This window comes from Panthera onca, chromosome C1 (genome assembly GCF_046562875.1).
Source record: "Panthera onca isolate mPanOnc1 chromosome C1, mPanOnc1 haplotype 2, whole genome shotgun sequence".
NCBI classification, from domain to species: domain Eukaryota; kingdom Metazoa; phylum Chordata; class Mammalia; order Carnivora; family Felidae; genus Panthera; species Panthera onca.
Genome location: NC_138346.1, coordinates 104,719,401 through 104,743,961, shown reverse-complemented (window position 1 = coordinate 104,743,961; position 24,561 = coordinate 104,719,401). Strand labels below are relative to the sequence as shown.

General features: G+C 42.1%; 1 protein-coding gene across 34 annotated transcripts in view; it reads left to right on the top strand.

Annotated features, from left to right (window-relative positions):
* Positions 1-24,561, top strand: part of CLASP1 (cytoplasmic linker associated protein 1) — a 274,262-nt gene that overhangs the window by 194,852 nt on the left and 54,849 nt on the right. For 15 of the 34 annotated variants that reach the window (XM_078451384.2, XM_078451391.2, XM_060625381.3 and 12 more), the window contains 8 exons: positions 158-265; positions 7,995-8,098; positions 10,035-10,058; positions 11,406-11,650; positions 14,145-14,208; positions 16,547-16,710; positions 23,096-23,174; positions 24,198-24,341. In XM_078451384.2, the coding sequence (XP_078307510.1) occupies positions 158-265; positions 7,995-8,098; positions 10,035-10,058; positions 11,406-11,650; positions 14,145-14,208; positions 16,547-16,710; positions 23,096-23,174; positions 24,198-24,341 (932 nt within the window). The remainder of the gene's footprint in view (positions 1-157; positions 266-7,994; positions 8,099-10,034; positions 10,059-11,405; positions 11,651-14,144; positions 14,209-16,546; positions 16,711-23,095; positions 23,175-24,197; positions 24,342-24,561) is intronic. The other 19 variants (XM_060625390.3, XM_060625379.3, XM_060625388.3 and 16 more) reach the window with 3 other exon arrangements.

The window sequence follows — 24,561 nt, the reverse complement described above, 5'->3', positions numbered from 1 at the left end:
GAGTCAGTGAGGCCTCAGCGGGGAGAGTCCTCACGACGAACCCCCGGCGCGGGCAATGTCATGATTACGTTAACGGAATGTAACTGACGTTTTGTGAGTTTTTCTGTCTTCATTAAACTTCTTCACCTTCTCTGAAACCCCTCATGCTGCACACTAGCACGGAGCAGCCGTATCCCTCGACCCAGCATGAGTCAGGGGTGCAGCCGCAATACCAGCTGTGAGAGCAGCCGCGATACGAGCCCCGCTCGGGGCTTTCCTCCACTCGGTGAGTACACGTAGGCGCTGGCTCTCAGAGCAGAGTTCCTTGCCCTGCTCCCAATGCTTGTCCCACACACTGTGAGGCGGAATGACCTGCTGTCCTTCCTCTCCTGTCCTTGTGGTCCTTTCTTCTTTCTTTCCTCCTCCCTAGTTACCCTCTGTTGCCCCCCTCTGCATGCTTGAATTTTGGCAGTTTCCAGTTTTTATATATGGGAGGAAAAAAACTCCACTTCACTCTGTACTGTTGCCATTTGTGACCACCTGCCAGCATCCAGGTTGGCAGACAGGCAAGCCCGTCTTGTGGTCACTTCTAACCTAAGGGGACGCTCAGCCAAAGCCAATCGCTTCTTAAAAGTAGAGTTAATCCAAAATTTATCCTCTGTCATTGAATTTTGACAGTTTGTGTTTAATTTCACCAAAGGTCAGGACACACGTGATTCAGTTCAGAGATGGAAAAAAATTAAAATCATGAGAATGTCTAGGAAATGAAATGTGCTCAGTTTAGGGCTGATAATATTAATCTAAAAAGCCTTGTGGCAGAAGGTACTAGCCGTGCCTTGGCTAAGCGAGTCATTTCAATGCTTTCTTTAAAGCAAGCCCACAGTAGCTTTTTGATAAACTGCTTATGTGTACAGCACAGTGTACGACTTTACAACGTTTATTGTTAATCAGAGATTTTCATTCTTCCTGGGCTCAATAGGCTATGCAATGTCTGTGACCTGATGCCATCCCAGGGCAGGAATTTACAACAGTTGGTCACCATAAGGTGGTGTCCGTACCTTATCTCGGGTCATGAGCCACGTGCCGGTTCGGGGCTGCTTATCCACAACGCTCCCGTCTCTCTTACAGCCAGAATTTGTATTTTCAGTTTTTAGGATTCGAGAAAAACAGACAAAAGAGAAATATATTTCCTTTATGAAATACTGTGTTTGCCTTTTCTTTTCAGGCTCAGTAGTCTAAAATGGACATATATTTTTACCTAGTGCAAATTATTAATCCCCCAAGACCTCTAGAAAGAGCACATACGTTCGCAAAAAAAACATTTTGTATTCTCCAGTAACTGTGTTTCAGTTCTTCGCCACATTAATTGCTGTAAAGCTGTATATTTTCCTCCTGATAAGCATGACAGGTGGAAATGATAAGATTAGGCCTAGGCCTGACGTTGTTATATGGAACTGTGGACTGCAGCAGTCTGTTATTTTGACTCTAATTATGTAGCATTAGACATTAGGTCTTTCAAATATAAAAAATGTCACTCCAGAAGCTGGATGATAGATCAAAAGCACACAGTCTTAATATTTGCCTCATTCTTCTCCTGATGTCATACACTTCTTTCTAATATCCTTTTATCCCATCAGTAGCAATAATACGTCCTTATGACCCGTTGTCCTTTATGAACTTAAAGCCAGGCCACATGGGTCACTTGACTTAGTGAGAAGACGCCTTTGTGAGATAGTCTACCTGATTAGCATGAGATCCCAAGTGGAGCGACTCACCTTGAACACACCAGCTACTCCACAGCAATCTGAAGCAGCAGAACAGAATTCTCAACAAATCAGGGGCAGCAGTGGTGATTTTTTTTCTGAATGAACTGGTGATTTTACCTTTTAAGTTAAGGCTGTATATCTCTGCGTCCTTGCTGACTATTTGGCCTTCTAAACAACCTGTTATATAAGTGAACAATTCAATCTGCTTATTGGTTATTCGGTCTCTTAGAGGCAGTTCCGTGTTTTTCTTTCCTATATGCACTGGTATTTTTGTTACTGTCCACGGAAGCAGCCTTTGTAATCCAGGATGTGGTCAGTGGACCAGGCAAGGTGTGCTGAATTCTTGAGTTCCTAATTGAACCCTGAGTACTTGAGTGATCCAGTCTGGTTTTCACTTTCTTTGGTGAAATTGATCTGCGTAAGGGTCTTGGTGACAACCCAGAATGGTGAAATGTGCAGTCGCTCCTACCAGGACAGAAGATGTGGATGAGGCGTTTCCCCTTCCTAACAAGCTAGCATCAGCACGTGCCTTCTGTTGGTCAGGGCAGAGTTAACATCTTGTCAGCTGAGTTTGTAGGCATGCCCTCTTTTCCTCCTTGGGGTAAATCTGTCTGTAAAACTTCTACCCAGCAAGAACAAGAGCGGTCCTCGTGTGCACGGCCCCCCATCTGAGCAGGTACCTGTTCACGCTCTGGGACGGGTGTTACCATTATCCCTTTTTTATGAATGACAGAACAGAGACTGAGGGAGAGTAAGCCAGCTGTCTCCAGGTCACACAGCTAAATGGTGGAGCTAGGTTTTGAATCCAGTCTGACTTCAAAGCTTGGCTGCTCCCTTGCCTCATTTGAAAGTTCTGATAATTTAGCGTCTTTCATTTGTTCCTCGGAAGTGTATTAAATACTTTCTCTCCAGGCTTAAGCACAGAGAAAGTGTCCGGTAATGTTTCTCAATTACGATTTCCAGGTTTGGAGTTAAGCCATGGGCATTCATAGCTCAGTCCCTGAAGGTGGTGTCCAGGGGAGCTCACTGTGCCCTTTAGACAATATGAAGTTTCCTTCTTCTCATTCACATTAATAATTGTTTCCCACCCTCTCTGTAAATTAGTGAGATTTTTGTGTTAGTGCCCCTTTGGGTCAGTTTATATAGCCAGGTTTTGTTTAAAAAAAGGTTGGTTGGGGGAGGGGGGGGTGAAAATAATTACACTTTGGTGATTATATACTGGTTTTAAGTTTGCTTTTTTTTGTTACAAAGTTATCTTGGACCATTTTAATAAGGATGTTTATATGGTTACAGTGACAATATCAAAATGAAAGTAAGGGCTCAGCTGTAAATCAGGCTCTGATTGTAAGAGGGTCCACCTCGGATTCCATTGTTGGGTGTTCACTTGAGAACAAAAGATTCATTCCATGACAGATTTACTGTAGAATAGCCTGTGGAAACAGAACCAAAGGACGACTTTCTAAGCAACCTTCAGGTGTTGCTTAAAAGGTATTTCCAGTTTAAACTACCAGGATATGGCACTGATACGTTGCACAGTAAATGGTATGCTTCAGTCTTAAAAAGTATTTTGCCAGTTTGTTTGTTTACGGAAAGTGGTTATTTTATATCTGTTTTAGAGATTGCCAATTTATTTTTGTGCATCCTGAGGAATTAGAAATTCTCTTTTTGTGAGCTGGTAGAAATTTGTCCTTATCCACGAGGTAGCCTTTGCTATTTGATACCACTCGTGCCACTTATGAAGATACGTGCATTTTCATCAAGTGACATGAGCTTAAAAAAATGAAATTATGGGGGCACCTGGCTGGCTGAGTCGGTAGAGCATGTGACACAATCTCGGGGTCGTGAGTTTGATCCCTGTGTTGGGTGTGGAGATTACTTTAAAAAAAAATTTTTTTTTTTTAATTCTGTCCAAGAGTTTGAGGTTTTGGTATTTTACGACGAGACAGAAGTGTTCACGTGCACCAGATACTGCACTCTGGTGGCATAGGTGAGAAGTGGTAGCACTGCTGGGTAGTACTTTGTTTGTCAAACCTGGGAATTTCCCATGATGCAACCACCGGGTTCCTTTCAGAGTAAGGAGTGTAAGCGTGTTATCTCTTGGGGTTTTTTCCCTGAGGTAAGGAACCATCTACTGCATGGCACTTTGCTCCAGAAATTGGTGATTCGAACCAAGTCAGTTTCATGGTTATTTCTGAGAGTTATTCTATGTGAAGACGGAGTTGAGCATGTAATTCCTCCGATTGCTGAATTAATTCGCTCATGAATATCTGCTAATCAAGTGATATTTAACGTAGACATGTAAGTCGGTTTACTCGTAACCATCGCTGTCACCGCCAGCCCCAGCAGCGTACCGGCCCCCCCTGCTACCGCTACCACCATTTTACTCAGTGCCTGGCACTGCCTTAAGTGCCTTATATAAGATCTCTCGCACCCGTCTCTACTCCCAAGAGGTACGTACCCTTTTTAGCACATTTCCAGATGCGGAAGCTGAGACACAGAGATGTAGAGCTTCGCCCAAGGTCATCCCGCTGGTTGTGACCAAAGCAGGACTCGCCCCCGGCTGTCGTGCGGAGCTGGTGCGCTGTTAGCCAGAGTACTGCCAATGCCTCGCCAAGAGAGCTCCTTAAACCCGTTCCGACTAAATTCCCAACAGTGAAACGACAAGTTCGTTAATCGTTAGGATTTTCGTGCAGAAAAACAGCAAAAATTGGGGGAACACAGGATTTCATTTGTTGAGCCCCCTCTCTTGTGACTTCCTTCTATTTCTGTTCAAATAACGTTATGAACCTTTATGCTTTTGTGTTTGGTGCATGGTCGCATATGCATCATGTACCGATGAGGCATCTTGTGAGCTGAGTAAATAATCCATTCTCCTGATGCTCCACCGGGTATAGACCATGCTCTGTGACTCCTGACGTCCTTCATGTTGCATACTTCCATAACGGCTGACTGAGGCTTCGCGGTGCGAACATAAACGTGGAGTCTGAGCTTAGGCACCGCAGACAGTGCCTTCGTTGTGCCTGTGTGTGTAACAGCTGTGTGAGAGCCAGCAGGCTGCCGCGGAGCTTGGGGATCGGCACTTGCTATCCATTCATCTCCAGCGCCATTTCCGTTCATGAGAAAACATGGCCTTGTTGGGAGCAGTCCCTGCGTTTCCTTCAGACTGTGGCATTTTCTGTGTCGGGTACTCGTGTGTTAATCCTGTGGGTGTTGCCGTTCCTTTTACCTGCAGCCTCTCGACGTCATTCCAGGTCCACTAGTGCCCTCTCCACTGCTGAGTCTGTTGGGCAGTCAGGTGAACAAGTGCTAACTGCATGATTCGGCTTCTTCATACGTCCTGTCTCACGCTCATTCTAGCATTTGTTTCCGTCAGTGTCGCCTAGCACTTGGCATGTATGCACTTCATGTTTGTTTTCCCCAGTGTGCTTTGGTTTTTTTCCGTTGTTGAATGTTTATGGTTCTGTTAATAGGCCGTAGATGCTTTATCGCCTGTTTGACAACATCATCTCTCCAGTGCTCATGTTTATGTGAAAACAAAACAGAAACACGGGGAAGGGCTTCTTCCCCCTCTTTTTAGTCCCTCCCTCAGGAGAACAAGCACCCAAAATAGGTATCATGAAAAGTCCCTTTGGGGAAATAGGGTATGGGTGTCATCCAACAGTCTTGCATTTCCAAAGTCTTTGCTCCCAAAAAGTGGTGATTACTGATGTTAATTATTAGTGTCAGGTTCTGGTGATCTGGAGGAACTATCTAGTTACCAGACGTCCCAAATCACAGAATACATAATTTCACAGGTATAAATACTGTCCTAAAACTTACGGAAAAACAAGGTCACGATTCAGATAATCAGGTCAGGCCGAAGGTAGCCTTTGCAGCCTGTGGTCCCCAAATGTTTCATCCCAGCCCGCTTTAACGATACCAAAAATCCCCTGGTTAGCCATCTGGGGCAAAAAGTAAGCATATAGAAATATATAAGTGTGCTGGCTTTTTATACGCTAACAATCCCTACTGACCTGAGTCAGAGTTCCTCACCTGAGTACGGCAGTATGTATTAAGTCACAGACTGTTGATGGTGACAACTGTCATCCGTTCACGGAGTTACTTTCTCTGTTCTTCCTCAAAGTGAAGTGGGCTGTGCATTTTATTACTTACACTCTGTTGGGTACACCCTCCAGAAGATGAGGGCACAGGCACACGCATCCGTCTCGGGGAACGGAGCTTCATGATAACACAAGAGCAGTGAGAGCGTAGAAGAGATTGTGGTCTGGTGAGAACAAAAGGCTTGTAACCTTGCTCAAATCCAGACAAGCATTTCCCCCTCAGATTTGAAATTCAAATGATCTGTGACATCTATCCAGTGATGTGCAGTCACTGTGTATGGCGGAGCTGGATGCATCTGGGAAGCACAAAGTAATTGCATTGTTCTTACGGCTTTAATTTTGTGTCTAAAAGCAAAATATCAGTATTATCCCTGGAGCAGGAATTGCTGGCATGTGATATACTTTTTGTTTTTTAATTGTTTTAGAGTCCGTTTTATTTAAGTTTATGCTGGGTAATTTTTAAATGGCTTATAACTGAATTACTTTCATTTTGTTACTCATAAATCCCTTACTATCTACCCTTTTTTAATGGAAAAAAGAACAAAGATGATGTATAAAACTATATGCACAGCAAATTTCAAATTTACACGAGTTTTATATTTCAACTGATAATATATATACACATACACACACACACACACACATATATATAGGGAGACATCTAGATATTATTGTTTTGTGGTCTCTTATATGGCACATTTAATCATCTTTTACATAATGACTTAAGACATGCAGTCTGACCAACAAGTACATTAAAAAAGGGGATAGTATAACATACAATTTTTGTTTCTTTATAAAAATTCATGAGTGTATAACATTTTGGTTAGCGGTGTTTAAATTTTTTCCCCTTTCTGTGGCGCTGGAAGGTGAAAATTTTGAAACTGACATGTTTAATGAGCTAAGGAACACCTCACTTTGAAACTTCTTGTTTCCTAAAGAACTCTTGTTACATATCCAGAGTTTTAAATATATCACTTTACAAGAAAGATCAACTCATGTAAAACAGATTTAGCTTTCCTTTTCCCCTAAATGCTTCATTATGAGAATATATATATATATATATATATATATATATATGTTTGTATATAGTCCAAACAGTGTCTTATTTGTTCATAAAAAGAAAGCATTTTTTTATCTAACATTTTTCTTCAAAGATTTTTTTTTTTTACACATTAGTGTTTTAAATAAGAAACGTTTGCCAGTAAATAGGTGTGAGACACTTAGGAAGTATGATTTTTATATGAACTTTTCTCCTGTTGTATGTAGCTCCAAGCTCAGGACCTCTCAAGGAAGGCTGCTCACCTGACATAATGGGACTTGTAAAAAGTTTGCCTTCTTTGTCCATGATCCTTAACATAATTGAACTTAAAATAATTAAACTGCTGGAATTTGTTTTAAATTCCTTGGATCGTATCCATTTTGTTTACGTGTATAAAGACTATCATTTGAAATTCAAATCCTTTGAGAGACTCAGGAAAATTTTATATTAATGTTATCTGAGTGATTAATGGTGTGCAGTGGAGATACTAGCTTTTTCTGATGATCATTGAAGACTTTGAATAAAATGAATTTTAAATAACCTTTGGTGACACAGGCATCATGAACAAGTACCCAAAATTAATTGAGCTCAGTTTATAAGAACAGTTAAACAGTAGTGGCACTGATGAAAATTTGCAGAGATCAATTGAACACATTAGTTTCAAATTTTAACTTCTTATTACACATTGCATTAGAACTCACTTGTCAAACCACGAAGCTCCCTAATTAGTTTGACCCGAACATCAGGGCCACTTGCCTCCAGAGGGAATGCTAAATAGATCAAAAGACTCAATGCCACCGCCCAGCTCACTTCTAGAATAAGCTCCCCTCTCTCCCAAGTCTCAACACTTTAACAAAACAAAACATCATTAAAGAGCCATTTCAGTTGTCAGGACGCTTTGTGGCACGGTAGCATTCAGCGCGAACAACTTGACCTCTGCCGCTGGTGAACAAGTCAGGTCTAGTTAGGACTGCAAGGGAAGTGTAGTTACGTGTGGGTAAAGACTTTCCAGTGCCTCTGTCCAGTAGGTGGGAAGAGGCAGGAGCCCCTGCAAACAACTGAGGAAATGTGAATTAAAGTGACATATCTTTGGTTTTGTTTTTTGAATAGACCGGTTTGGGCTTGGCCAGGCAGGAAGAATACCTGGCTCTGTGAATGCCATGCGGGTTTTGAGCACGAGTACAGACCTTGAAGCTGCTGTCGCTGATGCTTTGGTAAGAGTCACGGCGCGTGCGGAGTCTCTCTGACTTACTCATCCGCCATTTTCCTCACAGAAGATCACCTCCAAATCAGCGTCCTCCGGCATCCCCGGCACTGTGTGAATTGTGTAAATATTGTGTACACCCTGTGTAAATAACGTGTAAACTTGTATTATTATCTCTTTCTTTTGAAACTTGGATCCCTGTACAGAAGTGAAGATTGGCCTTACAGAAAACACTAGCATCAAGTATTTCTTCTGTGCTCTTCAATGTCAAGGAAGTTTTGATGTCATTGGGCTGCTTCTTTTTCCCTTTTTTCTCCATGTTTTTTTTTTTTTTTTCTTTTCTTCAGCGTTTCCTTTTTTCATTCTGTGGCTTCTATTGCTTTACAGGCTCTGATGGCATAGCCTAAACACATCATTATAATAGTAGGTAACAGTGTGAGTGGTTTGAAAATCTCACACTTATTCGATGACCACACTAGTTGTTCCATACAATTTTACATTTGTTTCGTCTTTTAAAATGAGTCATTAAGTCCTTGTTAAGGGAACTTTCCCAAACGTTAATGCCGATGGACTCTGAGGACATAAAGCGCTGGTGGAATGTTTTTGCCTCAGTATAATGTAGTTCCTAAAAATATATAATAATAATAATAATAATAATAATAATAATAATAATATAAAGCAGTTAGAGATCCTTCAGTTTGTGGTTATAGCAAAACACTCCCTGGTAGAATCAGCTTGTGGTCAGATTGCCTTCTAAAGATGCATTTCAACCGGCAGTGACACTGCCTCTAGCATATTCTAGTTGATGTGCTCAGCATTTAAAGCAGATCCTCTTTAGAACTGTCTGATCTCTGGCCTTACTTGTGCTGTTTTAAGATACATTGTCTTTCTAAGGGAAAAAAGTATCTGGTTTCAGAACCAGAAGTTTTAAACCCAGCCGTGTTTTGCATCTGATCAAACCGCTACAGTCCGTGGCTGCACGGGTTCTCGCTTTCACCCCCTCCTGTGTCGCCCTCATTTATTCTTGCGCAGTCAGAGTGCTTTGACAAGCGACTGTGAGCAAGCAGTGTGCCACTCTCCCGATGCTTTTCCTGTAAGCAGGGGCTGCCTGGCCAGCTCTATTCATCGGCCTTCTGTGCAGAAGGGCTTTTTTCCTGGCAGGTACTGGAGTTCAGGTTAATTGCTTTAACCATGGCTTTGACTTCAGAGTCATGAGCTGGAACAGAACTCTGGGAAGAGATTCTTCCTTCCAAGCTGCAGCACTGGGAATCGCTTACTTATTCAGGGACCCTATTTGGAGGTCAGAGTGGGGGGAAATGATGAATGTGCAAAACCCTTAGTTAAATGGGACTTCCAGTTAAGGTGGGGGAGTTCCCTCCCTCGCTCTTTAAAGAGCTGCGCAAGGGACTGTGCACCAAGTGCTAGGAGCCAGAGTCGGACTTGAGAACTTGAACTTGGGCTGTCCTCGGCTTGGGCTTTTCTCTGAGCTCTAGCCGTCAGCCCACTCAGGCTGCCCTTATTTACTCTTTGTGCAAACTGCCTGGTCTCCCCGAGTGACCTGCTGCAGAAGAGAGAGCTCAGGAATGGTACACAGATGTGCTTCCCAGGATAGAAGCCCCAGGGCAGACAGAAGCTAGCATGGGAATAGGTAGAATTAACGTGACTTTAGAGATGTACCACGGCGGTGGGGGGAGTTTTTAGCCTAGCAAAGGAGTATGGCAAGTACTAGAAGGCGTTTCTAGGAGGTGTAGGAAGGGCTAGGAGATGCCATTGTGAAAGCGTTCTGTGTTATTATTCGCTTGATATGAATTGCTTGCTAACCTGTATTTTTGGTTTGCTAAGATATGTTTTGCTGTACACTTTTGTTGCAAGAACAATCCCCACATATGCTTCTGACATAATTCTCTATGCTTTTTCCCCATCCTTCAATATTTTCCTGCCTACAGCTGTTAGGAGACTCCAGGAGCAAGGTACCAGTGCTTTAACTTTTGTTTTACAACTTCATTTTTTTCTGTTGCAAGTATATTTCCTTTAGGAGCTAGTGAAAGCAACAAAGCGTGTAGTATAATGTAGAAATCCTGATCTGAATTATGATTTGTCCAGTCTAGTGAAGCTGTTGTTAGCGATGGAATCAGTCTCCTCTCTCATCTGTTCTAGTTCTTTTTTGTTTTTTGGGTTTTTTTTGGTTTTTGATTTTTGGTTTTTGGTTTTTTTTATGTCAAGCTCTGCTCCTTCTCCTATCAGTGTTTTATTTTATTTATTAACCCAGTTTGTGTCTACTGTTAATGTTCTTATTTCATGGATGGATGTATTCAGCATTTTTCTTATTTTATGGATCTAGTTTATACGTAAATAAGATGATCTTGTAATTTGCGACCCTAACAAGGATGATTGTGAAAGGGGGGACTGTTCATAACTATGCTGGGACAAGAGGCATAAGACAGAACTGTCCCGAGCAAGTTGTGATGGATGGACAAGCCGTGTTAATTAGAAAATTACATTTGGGGGGAGAAAAAGAAAAAAGATTACATTTGTATGGTTTTGGCCAATAACTTTTTTTTTCTTTTAGGGAAAATTGTATTTTGTCAGCTTACTAGCTGTTGCTATATTATGTATGGGTTTAACTTCCAGTTTTATATTCAGGGTAAGAGAAACAAATGAAGGATCTACAGGAAGCCTATTTGTGTTCAGATAATTTAAGAATCCTTTGACAGGGGCTACTCTGCTCTGACATTTCAGTTTTAGACTTTGTTAAGGAAGCATGAATATTCAAACAAATTTTCCCATTGACCGTGCTCAAGATCTATTGTTTTTGATTGTGAAAGGGGCCGGTGGGCACACTTACTTGCAGTGTGGCAGGGGCTGGCCCAGGTTAGTTAGCATATCCTTCCATTATATCCTCGCAACAAGCGTGTGAGAGGTATCGTTACTGTTATTTCAAAGATGGGGAGAGTGAAGCAGGAAGGTTAGGAGGCTTTCTGGGCTTCCTCAGCCCATCAGCGGCTGCAGGCTGACCACCCAGGTCTGTCTTACTGCAAAGTCCACACACGGGACTAGAGACCGTACTCTTTTCGTCTCTGCTGTGGATTGCTCTGCTTGTTATCCTATCCCGACTGGACGTCTGCTTTTCTGTTTTTATTTCCCTAATCTGTAAGCACAGGAAAGTGCGGTGCTTGTGTGCGTGCGTGCGTGCCCGTGTGCGTGCGTGTGTGTATCTTTTTACCATTAACTGTTGCCGATTTTGTTTGGCGTGACTCGCGGTCATTTCGCCTTCCCATTTCTTCCTCCGTCACTCCCACCTCCGTTGGACCTGACAGAAGAAGCCTGTGAGGAGGAGGTATGAGCCGTATGGGATGTATTCTGATGACGATGCCAACAGCGATGCCTCAAGCGTTTGCTCTGAGCGCTCGTACGGCTCCAGGAACGGCGGCATTCCCCACTATCTGCGGCAGACCGAGGACGTAGCAGAAGTTCTCAACCACTGTGCCAGTTCCAACTGGTCGGAAAGGAAAGAAGGGCTTCTCGGCCTGCAGAACTTGCTGAAGAGCCAAAGAACACTGAGGTGAGGGGACAGGAGGCCGAGGTTGTGAGCCAAGTTCTAAGTCTCATGGTCTTCTCATCAGCACCTTAAATGGATTCCTTGCCATTCGTGCAGTCCTTCCAGAGTTCCAAGGCTCAGGGTCAGGCACTATGAGTGCTAAGATGGCTAAGACGTGGTCTTTGCCTTCCAGAGACTTTGAAACCTCTGGCAAATACTCTGTACTTTATTAGGTGTGTAAAACATTTGGTTCCCTTACAGTTCATATGTATCAGGTAGGTGTTGTTTGAGAAATCTTGGTACAGTTTGCAGTTTAGGTAAAAAAATCAAACAACTCTGCAGGTTGATATGGTTCATTACACTTTGGGATTGTGGGTAAAATGATAGCAGTCTCCATCTAAAATGTTTCAATATGCAAACACATATATAGCTTAAATATGTATAGTGATGACATACTAAGAGTACTTGAAACTTGTAACGGTATTATCACTAGAAGTGATTACTTTGTTTTTGCCTTTGTTTCTGTGTTTCATAAATTTTCTCAAATGAGCTTGTATTACACACACCAAAAAAGTATGTGTTTATACCATACTTCATCAAATCTAAGGCACCATTGATGCACCGTTATTTTACATCCCTCTAAGAAGAAATGCTGACTTATTAAACCATGGCAATACTAATATGTCTTTGATTGTAAGACAAAGCTCAAAATTATAGAAATGTTACAACGTGAAGAATTTGAGAAAGTTAGAATCCATGAAATGCAGTATATTCTTTGGATAATTTTTTTTTAAGTTTATTTCGAGAAAGAAAGAGAGCAAGCAAGTACATGCGGGAGGAGGGGCAGAAAAAGGGAGAGAGAGAGAATTCCAAGTGGGCCCCCAGCTGTCAGCGTGGAGCCCAGTGCGGGGGCTCGATCCCACCCAAACTGTGAGATCATGACCTGAGCCAAAACCAAGAGTTGGACACTTAACCGACTAAGCCACCCAGGTGCCCCTGGATAATTTTTCTAAGATAAATTTTGAACGTGTGTAAGTTTATGGTCACAGGTGGGCCCTGCGAAGCTAAGTGAACATTGACTGATGAATCCCCATGCTGTTAAGTGTGCCCGTCCAGTCAGTCAGACTCCGCCCTGCCATATTTGGACTTGCTTTGTGCTGTCCTCCTACCTCCCCCCAGGCTCCCATTATTCCATTCTGTTCACGAAGAGGTCTTGAGCAGCTTTGTCCTATGCCTTCTGAAATTCAGGTAGCCTCTGACATTCACTAGTGAGCTGTCAACAACAAAATGAGGATGGTTTATTGAGATGATGATTCCTCAGAATCTGCTTAATCTGGTGGTCCCCTTTCTTAATATTTTAATGTTGACCGAGTATCCGTTGAATAATCTCTAGAAATCTATTGATTGGGATTGGTCTAATCTAGAGCGCTGTGTTACTGATGTTAAAGTAGATCATCAAACCAGCTGTCTCGTAGGTGTGAAGGGGGATTACTCAGGGGGTAATTTGGGGGCAAGATGATGATCCTTATACTCAAGCCTTGAAGTAAAATGGGCCTCAGTGGTATAGATAAGGATAAGAAAAAGCAAAAGGGCACTAACAGGAAATGAACATTTGCTTTGTCTCAGTAGCTGTAGGAAGGAAGTGTGTTCTCTCCTTAACCCTCCCTGTAGTCATTTGTTTGATACAGATCTAAAGACATTTGAGTACTTTGTAGCAAAACTGAGATTAAAATCCAGGTCTGTCTGACCCCAAACCACATGCTTTTCCTAGTTTATCTCATTGAGTTTCATCTGTGGCAGGTGGAAGACACACCTCAAATGGGTGGGGTTTAGCTCATGGCTTTGCCTCCCCCATGTGTGTGAACTTCAGCAGTCACTCTGGAAGATTGTTTCCTCATTTTCAGATGAGAGCCCAACTATCATGATTTTGTATTTCTACGTAATTTCATCATGAGTTAAATAAGTTAATTTATTTGTGAAAAAAACTTCGTTATATAAAAATTTAAAAAAAAATTTTTTTTTAATTTTAGTGTTTATTTATTTTTAGAGAGAGAAAGACAGAGTGTGAGCAAGGGAGGGACAGAGAGAGAGGGAGACACAGAATCCAAAGCAGGATCCAGGCTCTGAGCTGTCAGCACAGAGCCTCATGTGGAACTCGAACCCATGAACCACGAGATCATGACCTGAGCCAAAGTTGGACACTCAACCAACTGAGCCACCCAGGCGTCCCTGTTACATAAAAATTATTTTTTAAAAAGCTGTCACGGGCTGCCCGGGTGGCTCAGTCGGTGAAGCCTCCGACTCTTCATTTCGGCTCAAGTCATGATCTCATGGTCTGTGAATTCAGGCCCCACACTGGGCCCTGCGCTGACAGTGTAGAGCCTGCTTGGGATTCTCAATCGCCCCCTCTCTCTATGCCTCCCCCTTCTCAAAATATAGAAAAAACAAAAGCTGTCACTAATCTCAGTGTTGACTCATGAAATTCCAAGTTCATTTCTTTCCATTTTATTTCCTCTAGTCGAGTAGAATTGAAAAGACTGTGTGAGATCTTCACTCGAATGTTTGCTGACCCTCACAGCAAGGTAAGTCTGGGAATCCTGCCTGCTCATGCCCCCCCTGCATGCCCACGTGAGCTGTATAATACACTACTTAAGAGTGAGAGTTCCCCATAGTGCAGTTTAGACCTTCCAGATTTAACACCAGTTTCTGCAGTAGTTGATGTTATATCTTTTAAGCTGTTTTTTTGTTTGTTTGTTTGTTTTTGTTTCTGTTTTTTGAGAGAGACGGAGAGAGAGTCCCAAGCAGGGACTCAGTCTCACGAATAGGGAGATCATGACCTGAGCCAAAATCAAGAGTCAGAAGCTTAACCAACTGAGCCACCCAGGCACCCTCCCCCCCCTGCCCGTTATATCTTTTAAAAATGACTTCTGGAGAACTTAAAATGTCCATAAAACTTCGTGCTGGATAAAGTATGTTTTAAGAGTTAATGGAAAGAGTCAGATGTATTCTTACTCATTCAGATACTTTTGGGTGCCTCCTATTAGCCAAACAGTGGTGCTAGAATAAAACATTGTATTATAATGTAGTGCCCCCTTTTTTTTTTTAACTTACAGTAGTTAAGAAGATAATCAAATATATGATTTTTTTTTTTTTTTTTTTTTTTTTTTATCCCACGTGGAATGTGTCTATATAGGACAGGACAGAAAAATAGAAGCATTTATGTAATGGATTTATTGAAAAACCAGGTTAAACTATTTCTCCAAATAGAATTTGCTGTCCCTAAGAACTTGCTGTCCCTAAGAACTGCGGCCATTTAGCAGGTGTCCACACTCCCGGGGTCCAAGGAGAGTGCTGATCATGAGGGGATCCCTGCTGGGGGGGAAACAACACTGAGTGTGACCCAGGCCCTTTCTAGGAGTGGTGCCGAGAGGGGGTCTTTACAGAAGCTTACTTGGAGTCCAGATTTGAAGCACATACCATCAGTTGGGGAGGAGTCCTAGAGGCTGTCGGGTGCTTTTAGAGAAAGAAAATAGGGGGAATGAGTTTATTGGGGAAGTTTAAAGGATGGATAAAGGACAGAAACAATCTGTGGATCCTGTCCTTTGAGATGCTCATGGGAGCCTAGGAGAATGAATGTGTGGGTTCTCTGGTCTCTACGGGGGGGGGGGGGGGGGCGCGGGTTGGGGGACAGCATTTTTCCTCAATCCTGGTCTTTGAAGCATGTCTTAAAAGTCCTGTGGTGATCCTCACAGCAAAGTCCACATTAACAACATTCGTAAAATTCAAGAAAGGTTGGGTTCTAGGGCCACACAGATATCCAAAGATCTAATTATCATGATTTTTCTCTAAGGTAGTGTTTAAAAGCAGGAAGATTTTAAGCATAAGCATAAGATTCATAAGACTTACGGCATAAGGGGTATTAGGTGGTATGGGGCATTGATGAAATTTCCATTACCTGTCACCTCTAGATTGCTGATTCAGAACCAGAATATGAGGATAAAGAAGGAAATTTGTTTCCATCAGAAGGCTCTTGTACAGTGAGTTTGGAGGTCTCAGTTTAGTTCATATTTGCTAGCTGCCTTTGAGCTAAGTCAAGAATCCCTGGGGCTCAGTGAGTTATTTCTGAGCTGTCTCACCGGAGACCCCTGGTGGTTAATAGCTGCTGTGCTAGAACTGAGCAGGTCTATAATGGCTGGATTGTCCCAGTAGAGCACGACTCATTAGCCAAATAGGGTACTTCTCTCTCTGAAATCGGTTCCAGGATAGTCCACTGTGGACTCTTATCTCACCTTAGACAGCGTTAATGACTGCACGGCAGCATAAGAATTATGCGGACTGTATACCATACTTCTTTACAATAAAGACTATTCTCACTTTTACAGTATCTTCTTATAAAGATATTCCTTTGCAGTATCTGAACTGGAGTCATACAGTGCACAGGTGTTTTTCCTCCCTCATCCTCCAACATCCAAATAGTACTTGTTGAGTGCTAGGTAACGAACAGTAATAGTATAGAATTATGATGGTTAAAATACCTTTTTTTTTTTTTTAAGAGAAAGGAAGGAAGGAGGAAAAGCCTGCAGGAATAAACTGACACTTTTCAGTAAAGTTAATTTCTCTCAATACTGTATTTCGAAGGCATATTGAGGGAGGGGAGAGTATCAGATATCAGAGATCAGTTTGTAGTCTTTTCAGGTCTTTTAAAAAACTGCATGAAAATGGTATTAATTCACTGTAGACTAACATGGAATTTGTTTTGTTGCATGGCCTGGTTTGCGGTGGAATTCACAACAGAGAGTAAGTTCCAAACCTTTTTCCTTTATTTTTTTAAATACATTTGTCTTCTCTAATATGACCTGTCCGTGTTTTAGAGACTTTGGAGACAATTCTGAATTACATATATGAAATGTTTCCGTCTAGGTTTTCAGTATGTTTTTGGAGACTCTGGTGGATTTTATAATAATTCATAAGGATGACTTACAAGACTGGCTTTTTGTTCTTCTCACACAATTACTTAAGAAAATGGGGGCAGATTTACTTGGATCTGTGCAAGCAAAAGTTCAAAAGGCTCTAGATGTCACAAGGTAAGTTTTTAAGGACCAGACCACTTTTTTCCCCAGCTTTTGAGTTGTAACTGACATAAAACGGCCTATAAATTTGAAGTGTATAACATGATGGTTTAATACACGTGTACATTGCTAAATGATTACCACGGTGTTAGTTGACACATTCTTCACCTCACATAATTACCATTCTTTTATTGTGCTCGTGGTAAGAACATGTAAGAGCTTATTCTTTTAGCCACTGTCAAGTGTATAATCCAGTCCTGTTAACTGATAATCACCATCTGTACTTCAGATCCCCAGAGCTGCTGCGTGTTACGTATGCTTGTTCCCTTTGACCAGCATCTCCCCATGCTTCCCACCCCCGCATCCCCTGACAACCACCATTCTGCTCTGTTTTTATGAATTTAGGGTTTTTTTGTTTTGTTTTTTATTTGTTTCTTTTTGTTTGTTTGTTTGATTCCACGTGTAAGTCAGATCACGCAACATTTATCTTTCTCTGTCTGGCTTATTTCACTTAGCATAATGCCCTCAACGTCCATCCATGTTGTCCCAAATGGCAGCATTTTCTTCTTTTTTATGACCGAATAATATGCCATTATTTTTCTTTGTCCGTTCGTTCATCTGTTGACAGACACTTAGGTTGTTTTGTATCTTGACTATTGTAAATAATGCTACAGTGAACATGAGGTCAGAGGTCTCTTCAAGATAGTGGTTTCATCCCCTTTGTATACATACCCAGAAATCGAATTACTGGATTATATGATGTTTCTATTTTTAATTTTTAATTAATTTATGTCTTCAAGTTTCTTTCGGGGGAGGGGGGGCTTGGCACAGAAGGAGAGAGAGAGAGAAGGAGAGAAAGAATCCCAAGCAGGCTCTGCACTGCCATGCGTAACCCGACGTGGGGCTTGATGTCATGAACCGTGAAATCGTGACCTGAGCCAAAATCAAGAGTTGGATACTTAACTGACTGAGCCACCCAGGCGCCCCTTTATTTTTAATTTTTTGAGGAACATGTATACTGTTTTTCATAGTGGCAGCACCAATTTACATTCCTGCCTACAGTGCACAAGGGTTCCCTTTTCTGCACATCCTCAACATTTATAATAACTAGGAGGTGTGAGGTGATAGCTCACCGTGGTTTTGATTTGCATTTCCCTCATGGTGATGTTGAGCACCTTTTCATGGATTTGCTTGACACTTGTTTGACATTTGTTGATGTCATGTTTGGGAATGTATCTGTTCACGTGGGCTAGACAATGTTGATGTTAACAAGACTCTTACAGTGTTTTTCTGGCATTCTCTTTTGTTTTTGTCAGCTGCTTGAATAAGTCCTCTCTTACACCATTTCCACATTCTCTTGTTAACAGATTTGTTGAAATGTCCCTGCTTTCCATGAGATGAAAAGTTGGCGTTATTTTTGTGAATGCTCAAGACAAATGTAAAAACAAGTATAAAACCTTGCAAATTGATCCTCTTATCTTTAAAAGACATTTTAGAGTATTTATTTACATCCTTCTGAAGACCTCAGTATTTTTAAAAAATGATTATTTTGAGAGAGAGCACGCATGTACGTATGCACACATACGTGAGTGGGGGAGGGGCAGAGAGAGAGGGAGACAGGGAATCCCAAGCATCCTCTACACTGTTAGCGCAGAGCCCTACGCAGGGCTCAGTCTCACAAACCATGAGATTGTGACCTGAGCCGACGTTCAACCCACTGAGCCACCCAGGCACCCTAAGACCTCGATATTTTTATTTATTTATTTTTAATTTACATCCAAGTTAGCTAGCATATAGTGCAATAATGTTTTCAGGAGTAGATTCCAGTGACTCATCCCCTGTGTGTAACACCCAGTGCTCATCCCCAACAAGTGTCTTCCTTAACCCCTTACCCATTTAGCCCATCCCCCCACCCACAGCCCCTCCAGCAACCCTCAGTTTATTCTCTGTATTTAAGAGTCTCTTATGTTTCGCTCCCTCCCTGTTTTTATATTCTTTTTGCTTCCATTCCCTTATGTTCATCTGTTTTGTATCTTAAATTCTTCATATGAGTGAAGTCATAGGATATTTGTCTTTCCCTAACTTATTTCACTTAGCATAATACTCTCCAGTTCCATCCACGTAGCTGCAAATAGCAAGATTTCATTCTTTTTGATTGCCGAGTAATACTCCATTGTATGTATATACCACATCTTCTTCAACTTTTTTTTTTTTTTTTTTTTTTTTTTTTTTTTATTTTTGGGACAGAGAGAGACAGAGCATGAACGGGAGAGGGGCAGAGAGAGAGGGAGACACAGAATCGGAAACAGGCTCCAGGCTCCGAGCCATCAGCCCAGAGCCTGACGCGGGGCTCGAACTCACAGACCGTGAGATCGTGACCTGGCTGAAGTCAGACGCTTAACCGACTGCGCCACCCAGGCGCCCCTATACCACATCTTCTTTATCCATTCATCCACTGATGGACATTTGGGCTCTTTCCATACTTTGGCTATTGTTGATAGTGCTGCTATAAACATGGGGGTGCATGCATCCCTTCTAAACAGCACACCTGTATCCCTTGGATAAATGCCTAGTAGTGCAATTGCTGGGTCGTAGGGTAGTTCTATTTTTAATTTTGAGGAACCTCCATACTGTTTTCCAGAGTGGCTGCACCAGCTTGCATTCCCACCAACAATGCAAAAGAGATCCTCTTTCTCTGCATCCTCGCCAACTTTATTGTTGCCTGAGTTGTTAATGTTAGCCATCCTGACAGGTGTGAGGGGATATCTCATTGTGGTTTTGATTTGTATTTCCCTGATGGTGAGTGATGTTGAGCATTTTTTAATGTGTCGGTTGGCCATCCGGATGTCTTCTTTGGAGAAGTGTCTCTTCATGTCTTTTGCCCATTTCTTCACTGGATTATTTGTGTTTTGGGTGTTGAGTTGGATAATTTCTTTATAGATTTTGGATACTAACCCTTTATCTGATGTCGTTTGCAAATATCTTTTCCCATTCCATTGGTTGCCTTTTAGTTTGGCTGATTGTTTCCTTCACTGTGCAGAAACTTTTTATCTGGATGAGGTCCCAATAGTTCAAGACCTCAGTATTTTTAATACTTCCATCTTCTTACAAGTCACACTAGAAATCTTGCTAGCCACATATGATGTAGGGCTCCCACTCGCCCAGCTACAATCTCTGTTAGCATTCACTGACTCAGAGGTTGATAACGCATAGCAGTTGTGACCTGTTACAAGGAAAGAGAGAAGAGCTGTGGAGATTCAGAGACATGTGAAAAACTGACTGTGTGCTGTCATTTTTCAGAAACCTCTTATCTACTGTGTCTGCAGTTGTAGGTTCGCAACATACGAGTATTAGAAATTAAATAGCCTCAGAAGACACCTCGCTGTAATGACTCAGTTGCCATTTGGTGGAAGATGGAGGGTTATGGGTCAGATCAGTGAATTTTTAAAAGAATAAGCCAATGACTCCAGATCAACTAATTATCCTCAGTAGGGTAACTTTTATATGACTCAGTTACTACACACTGGAATATTACTATATATCATAGAATGTCCAAAACAGAAGGACCCACCTTCATTTTATTAATGAGGAAACAGACTTTACTTGACTTGCCCGGGTCACAGTGCGTGTTAGTGGCCATGTGGGAACTGGAATCCAGGACTGCTGGTTATTACACCACTGTGTGTTCCCCTTACTGCAGGCTGGTCTGTGGATGTGCGACTTTCTCTCCTGAAGGAGAATGTGGATAGTATTTGCGCTTTTTCTTTCCTCTCTGGCTCCCTCCACTAACAGTAGCGCACGTCACCCTGCCATCATCCCCCATGTATGTGTCTGTTAGTTGTTTGTGACTGCGCAACATGCATTTGTTCCTCTGTGCTCTGATGCCAACTGTTTTCTTTTGGTTCCTGACCCTGTAGATCTGTATAATTTGTGCTGCTATAGAATTTTATTATCCAAAGAGCTCTCCCTTGGTATTCAGTGAGCTCAGTATAATATACTATATTTACAATAAGCTTTTCAAATGCCGTCCCTCCTTTGGATGAGCGAGTTTAGTGGAATTAAGGAACATTCCTGCGTGCCGGTGTATTACTGGATTTGTAAAGGTTCAGCCAGGGATTGACTAGAAGGGCGAGGCGGGTCCAGCTGATAGTAACTGAGTGAAGTAGACAGGAGAGACGGTGATGCTGTGGGCTAGGGAACTTCCGTAGAGAGAGGTGGCCATGTTGGCATGTGGGCCCAGTGGGCCCAGACTTCCCAAGAAAGGTCAGAAATGTGGAATAAGGCAGCACATTTGAGCTTTATTTTTAAATGACACTCTGAAAGCCAGATAAAACATTTGTGAATCAGACTTGGCCTAAAGGTCTCTTCCTTCATATAGGTGAATTTGTGAAGGGCAAAAACTTTCAGATCTTTAGGGATGGCAGGAATATTAAGATTTTACTCCTAAACTTTGGTGATTAAGGAAAACCCTCTGGTTATTTTCCTGGATGCTCCCTTTCCTTTAAGAATCCTCTCCTGGGTAGATTCGATCCAAATCTCTAGAGCACGTTCATTATTCAGTTTTCTCAGCAGCTGAGATGCCTAGCTATTTATGCATATTTAGGACCCATCAGTGAGTATTGGCGGGGAAGGGAGGGGAGGGCCTTTGTAATGGCTGAGGGGGGTTCCTAAGATAACAGGTCTGATTGTGAGTCTGCCTACTTCCTTTCCTTTGGCTGTGCCTGGCCACAGACACGTTTCCAGGTTAAACACGCCAGCTTATACTGAAATGGATTCTCCGTTCTCCCCTTGCTGCAGAAGGAGACGGAAGTTTTGTGTGTGGTTTGTCAAGCTCGTTTCTCTAATTTATAGCTGGTGTGAGTCACTTAAGTCATGTATGCTAAAGCGTACTTTGCTTACAGAAGTGGTCCTCCTGGCTTCCTGGGTACAAATACATGTGCTATTGGGTCACGTTTACTTTTTATTAGTAATTATAACAGTAGTAATATTAGTACCCAGGATGTGCTCCGTGCTTTGCATTTTCTTTACATTATGTCATTAAAATTTCAAATTCAGGGGCGCCTGGGTGGCTCAGCCGGTTAAGCGTCTGACTTCAGCTCAGGTCACGATCTCGCGGTCCGTGAGTTCGAGCCCTGCGTCGGGCTCTGGGCTGACGGCTCAGAGCCTGGAGCCTGCTTCCGATTCTGTGTCTCCCTCTCTCTCTACCCCTCCCCCGTTCATGCTCTGTCTCTGTCTCAAAAATAAAAATAAACATTAAAAAAAAAAAATAAAATTTCAAATTCATCCTGTGACTTCACAGATCTGAACCTGCTTCCCCGTTCTTGTTACTATACTTCTGTAGATTGAGAAGAGTCCCTTAGAGAGGCCAAAGGAAACAATGCCGTCACTCAGCCTCAGTTGTAATAGATGTTTGCATTGCACCATCTTTCCTATTAGTGTGGAAAATACATCTACATCTTCCTACATGGACACGATTATGCACTTTTAAACTAATGCTAGTAATTGCAGCATTTTAAGGGAAGGAGCATGGACTTTGGCTAGCCAAGAGTCCTCGGGGTTACTCAGATGTATCAAAGATGTGAAATGGCTGCAAGAAATGAGATCAGGAACAGGTGAGAAGCAGAGGGTCCTGGTTTCTGCATATGTGTTGTAGCTGGATGGGGGATTCCCTTGCTGGGTCTCCCATACTCTTTGTGGTCACCCTACAAAATAGAGACCAGAAGCAGTTGCGCAGTAGGACCAAGGAGGACAGCATGGTTAGCTGAAGCAAGGGCAGCTGTAGGCAGCCTCGTCAGGATGTAAATTAAGATTTCGGAATTGGAAGTTTTTCTCATGAAGCAGTTTCAGAAAGGTACCTGGAAAGAAGATGAGCACATTCTAGAAGGCAGGTAGGAATCTCTTTTATCGTTTGGTCTTCATTTCTAAAATAGCATACATAACTCTAAGTGTCGTGTGTGTTTTGGGACTTGTAGCAAGATTTCCCATTTTCTGGGGCACCTGGGTGGCCGAGTTGGTTGAGCGTCCGACTTCGGTTCAGGTCATGATCTTGCACTTGGTGAGTTGAGCCCCATGTCGGGCTTTGTGCTATCAGCACAGAGCCTGCTTTAGATTCTCTGCCCCACTCTGTCTCTGCCCCTCCCCCTCTCAAAAATAATTAAAACATTTTTTAAAAATAATAAGTAAAAAAAAAGATTTTCCATCTTCTTAATTTTATATGTAATGTCTATTACTCTAGTATTTATATAAAATGGAAAGTACAATTACCTGGTGTAGAGGCTTGCTTCCGTGTCCATCAGACTTATCTCTAGTGGTATATTTTTGTTTCTGAGATGGTTTTGCATTATTTTTTGTAACGTATCTTTCCTTAAAATGAGCACTTTCTTTCTTCTCTTAAACCTAGGGACTCCTTTCCATTTGACCAACAGTTTAACATTTTGATGAGATTCATTGTGGATCAAACTCAAACTCCTAACCTCAAGGTTGGTGACTATTTGTCATTACAATTCAACCTCTAGAAGTCAAATTTGCTTAAAATGTCCTTTTTTGTACATGACTCGTATTTGGCTGTTATGAATAAGTCTGCTGTGAGTGAGCATTCTTACACAACTGTTTGGGGCCATGTTTCCATTTTTCTTGTTTGAGTACCTAGGAGAAGAGTCACTGGTTCATTGGGTGGGTCGTGTTTAATGTTATTTTAAACTGTTCAAATGGTTGTACCGTATTATATTCCTACCAGCAATATAATGGCAGGCCTAGTAGTTCCACATCCTCACCAACATTTGAGTAATTTTGCTGTTTTCCACCGTATTTAAACTAGAAAATTCTGGTGTGTTGATATAAGGTATCTTACTGAAATGTTTTCCATATTAACGTTCTAACACATGAAAATTAATTGTCACGTATTTTGGAAAATCATAACTATAAGACTGAATTTGAGGGAGGGTATTATTAATTTCAATTAGGTCGTGTACGTCATCTCTTCTTCATTCATTAGCTTTTGTTGGGGTTTTAGGATAGCTGCAATCAATAACCGCCCTCTTCTCCTAAGGTCAAAACCAATTGAGGCATCAGTGGAGAAGTTAAGGTAGAATATCAGCGTGATTGCTAAAAATGCTACCTTGCAAGACGTGGCCTAGGATGCCCAAAAAACAATACTAAGTGCTTCCTGGTCAAGCGGCAGAGTCGTAATCCCGTGGCCTGCCCATGGGGGCTCAGATGCCCTGCAGGTGTCTTGCTGCGTATGGGAGGAGGCAGAGCAGGCCTTCTCCACAGGCACGGTGATCTAAAACTGAAGGAGGTTGATCTGTATGCCAGTCTTCCTGTTCCCAAACTTAACCTGTCAGCCATTTCATGCTTTTGTCCCTGATGGACGTGGCTCTGTGTGAAAACATAGATCCAGGAGAAAGGAGGGGTCCCCTCAATTGTATTTACTTTTCTCTGATCAGAATTCTATTCAGAGATTCATAAGTGTACCTAATGAGTATAATTATTGGGTCTTTCAGGTCAAAGTTGCAATCCTGAAGTACATTGAGTCCCTCGCTAGGCAGATGGATCCAACGGATTTTGTAAACTCTAGTGAGACGAGGCTTGCAGTTTCTAGAATTATAACCTGGACGACAGAACCAAAGAGTTCAGACGTGAGAAAGGTATGTCCGCGAGAGCTCAAGTGCAGCTTTAAACACACCGTTCTCAGGCATGTGTTAGGAAAAGAAATGTACTTGGGAACTTGCACACCATGCCACACACCTACATGGGATCCTTTATTACTCCTTTTCTGTGAAACCAAGACTTTGCTGTTGCCCCTTACCTTCTTTCTCCAGTTCCACCTAGTCCCAGTCTTCCAGCATCAAAATGAAAATCGGAAAT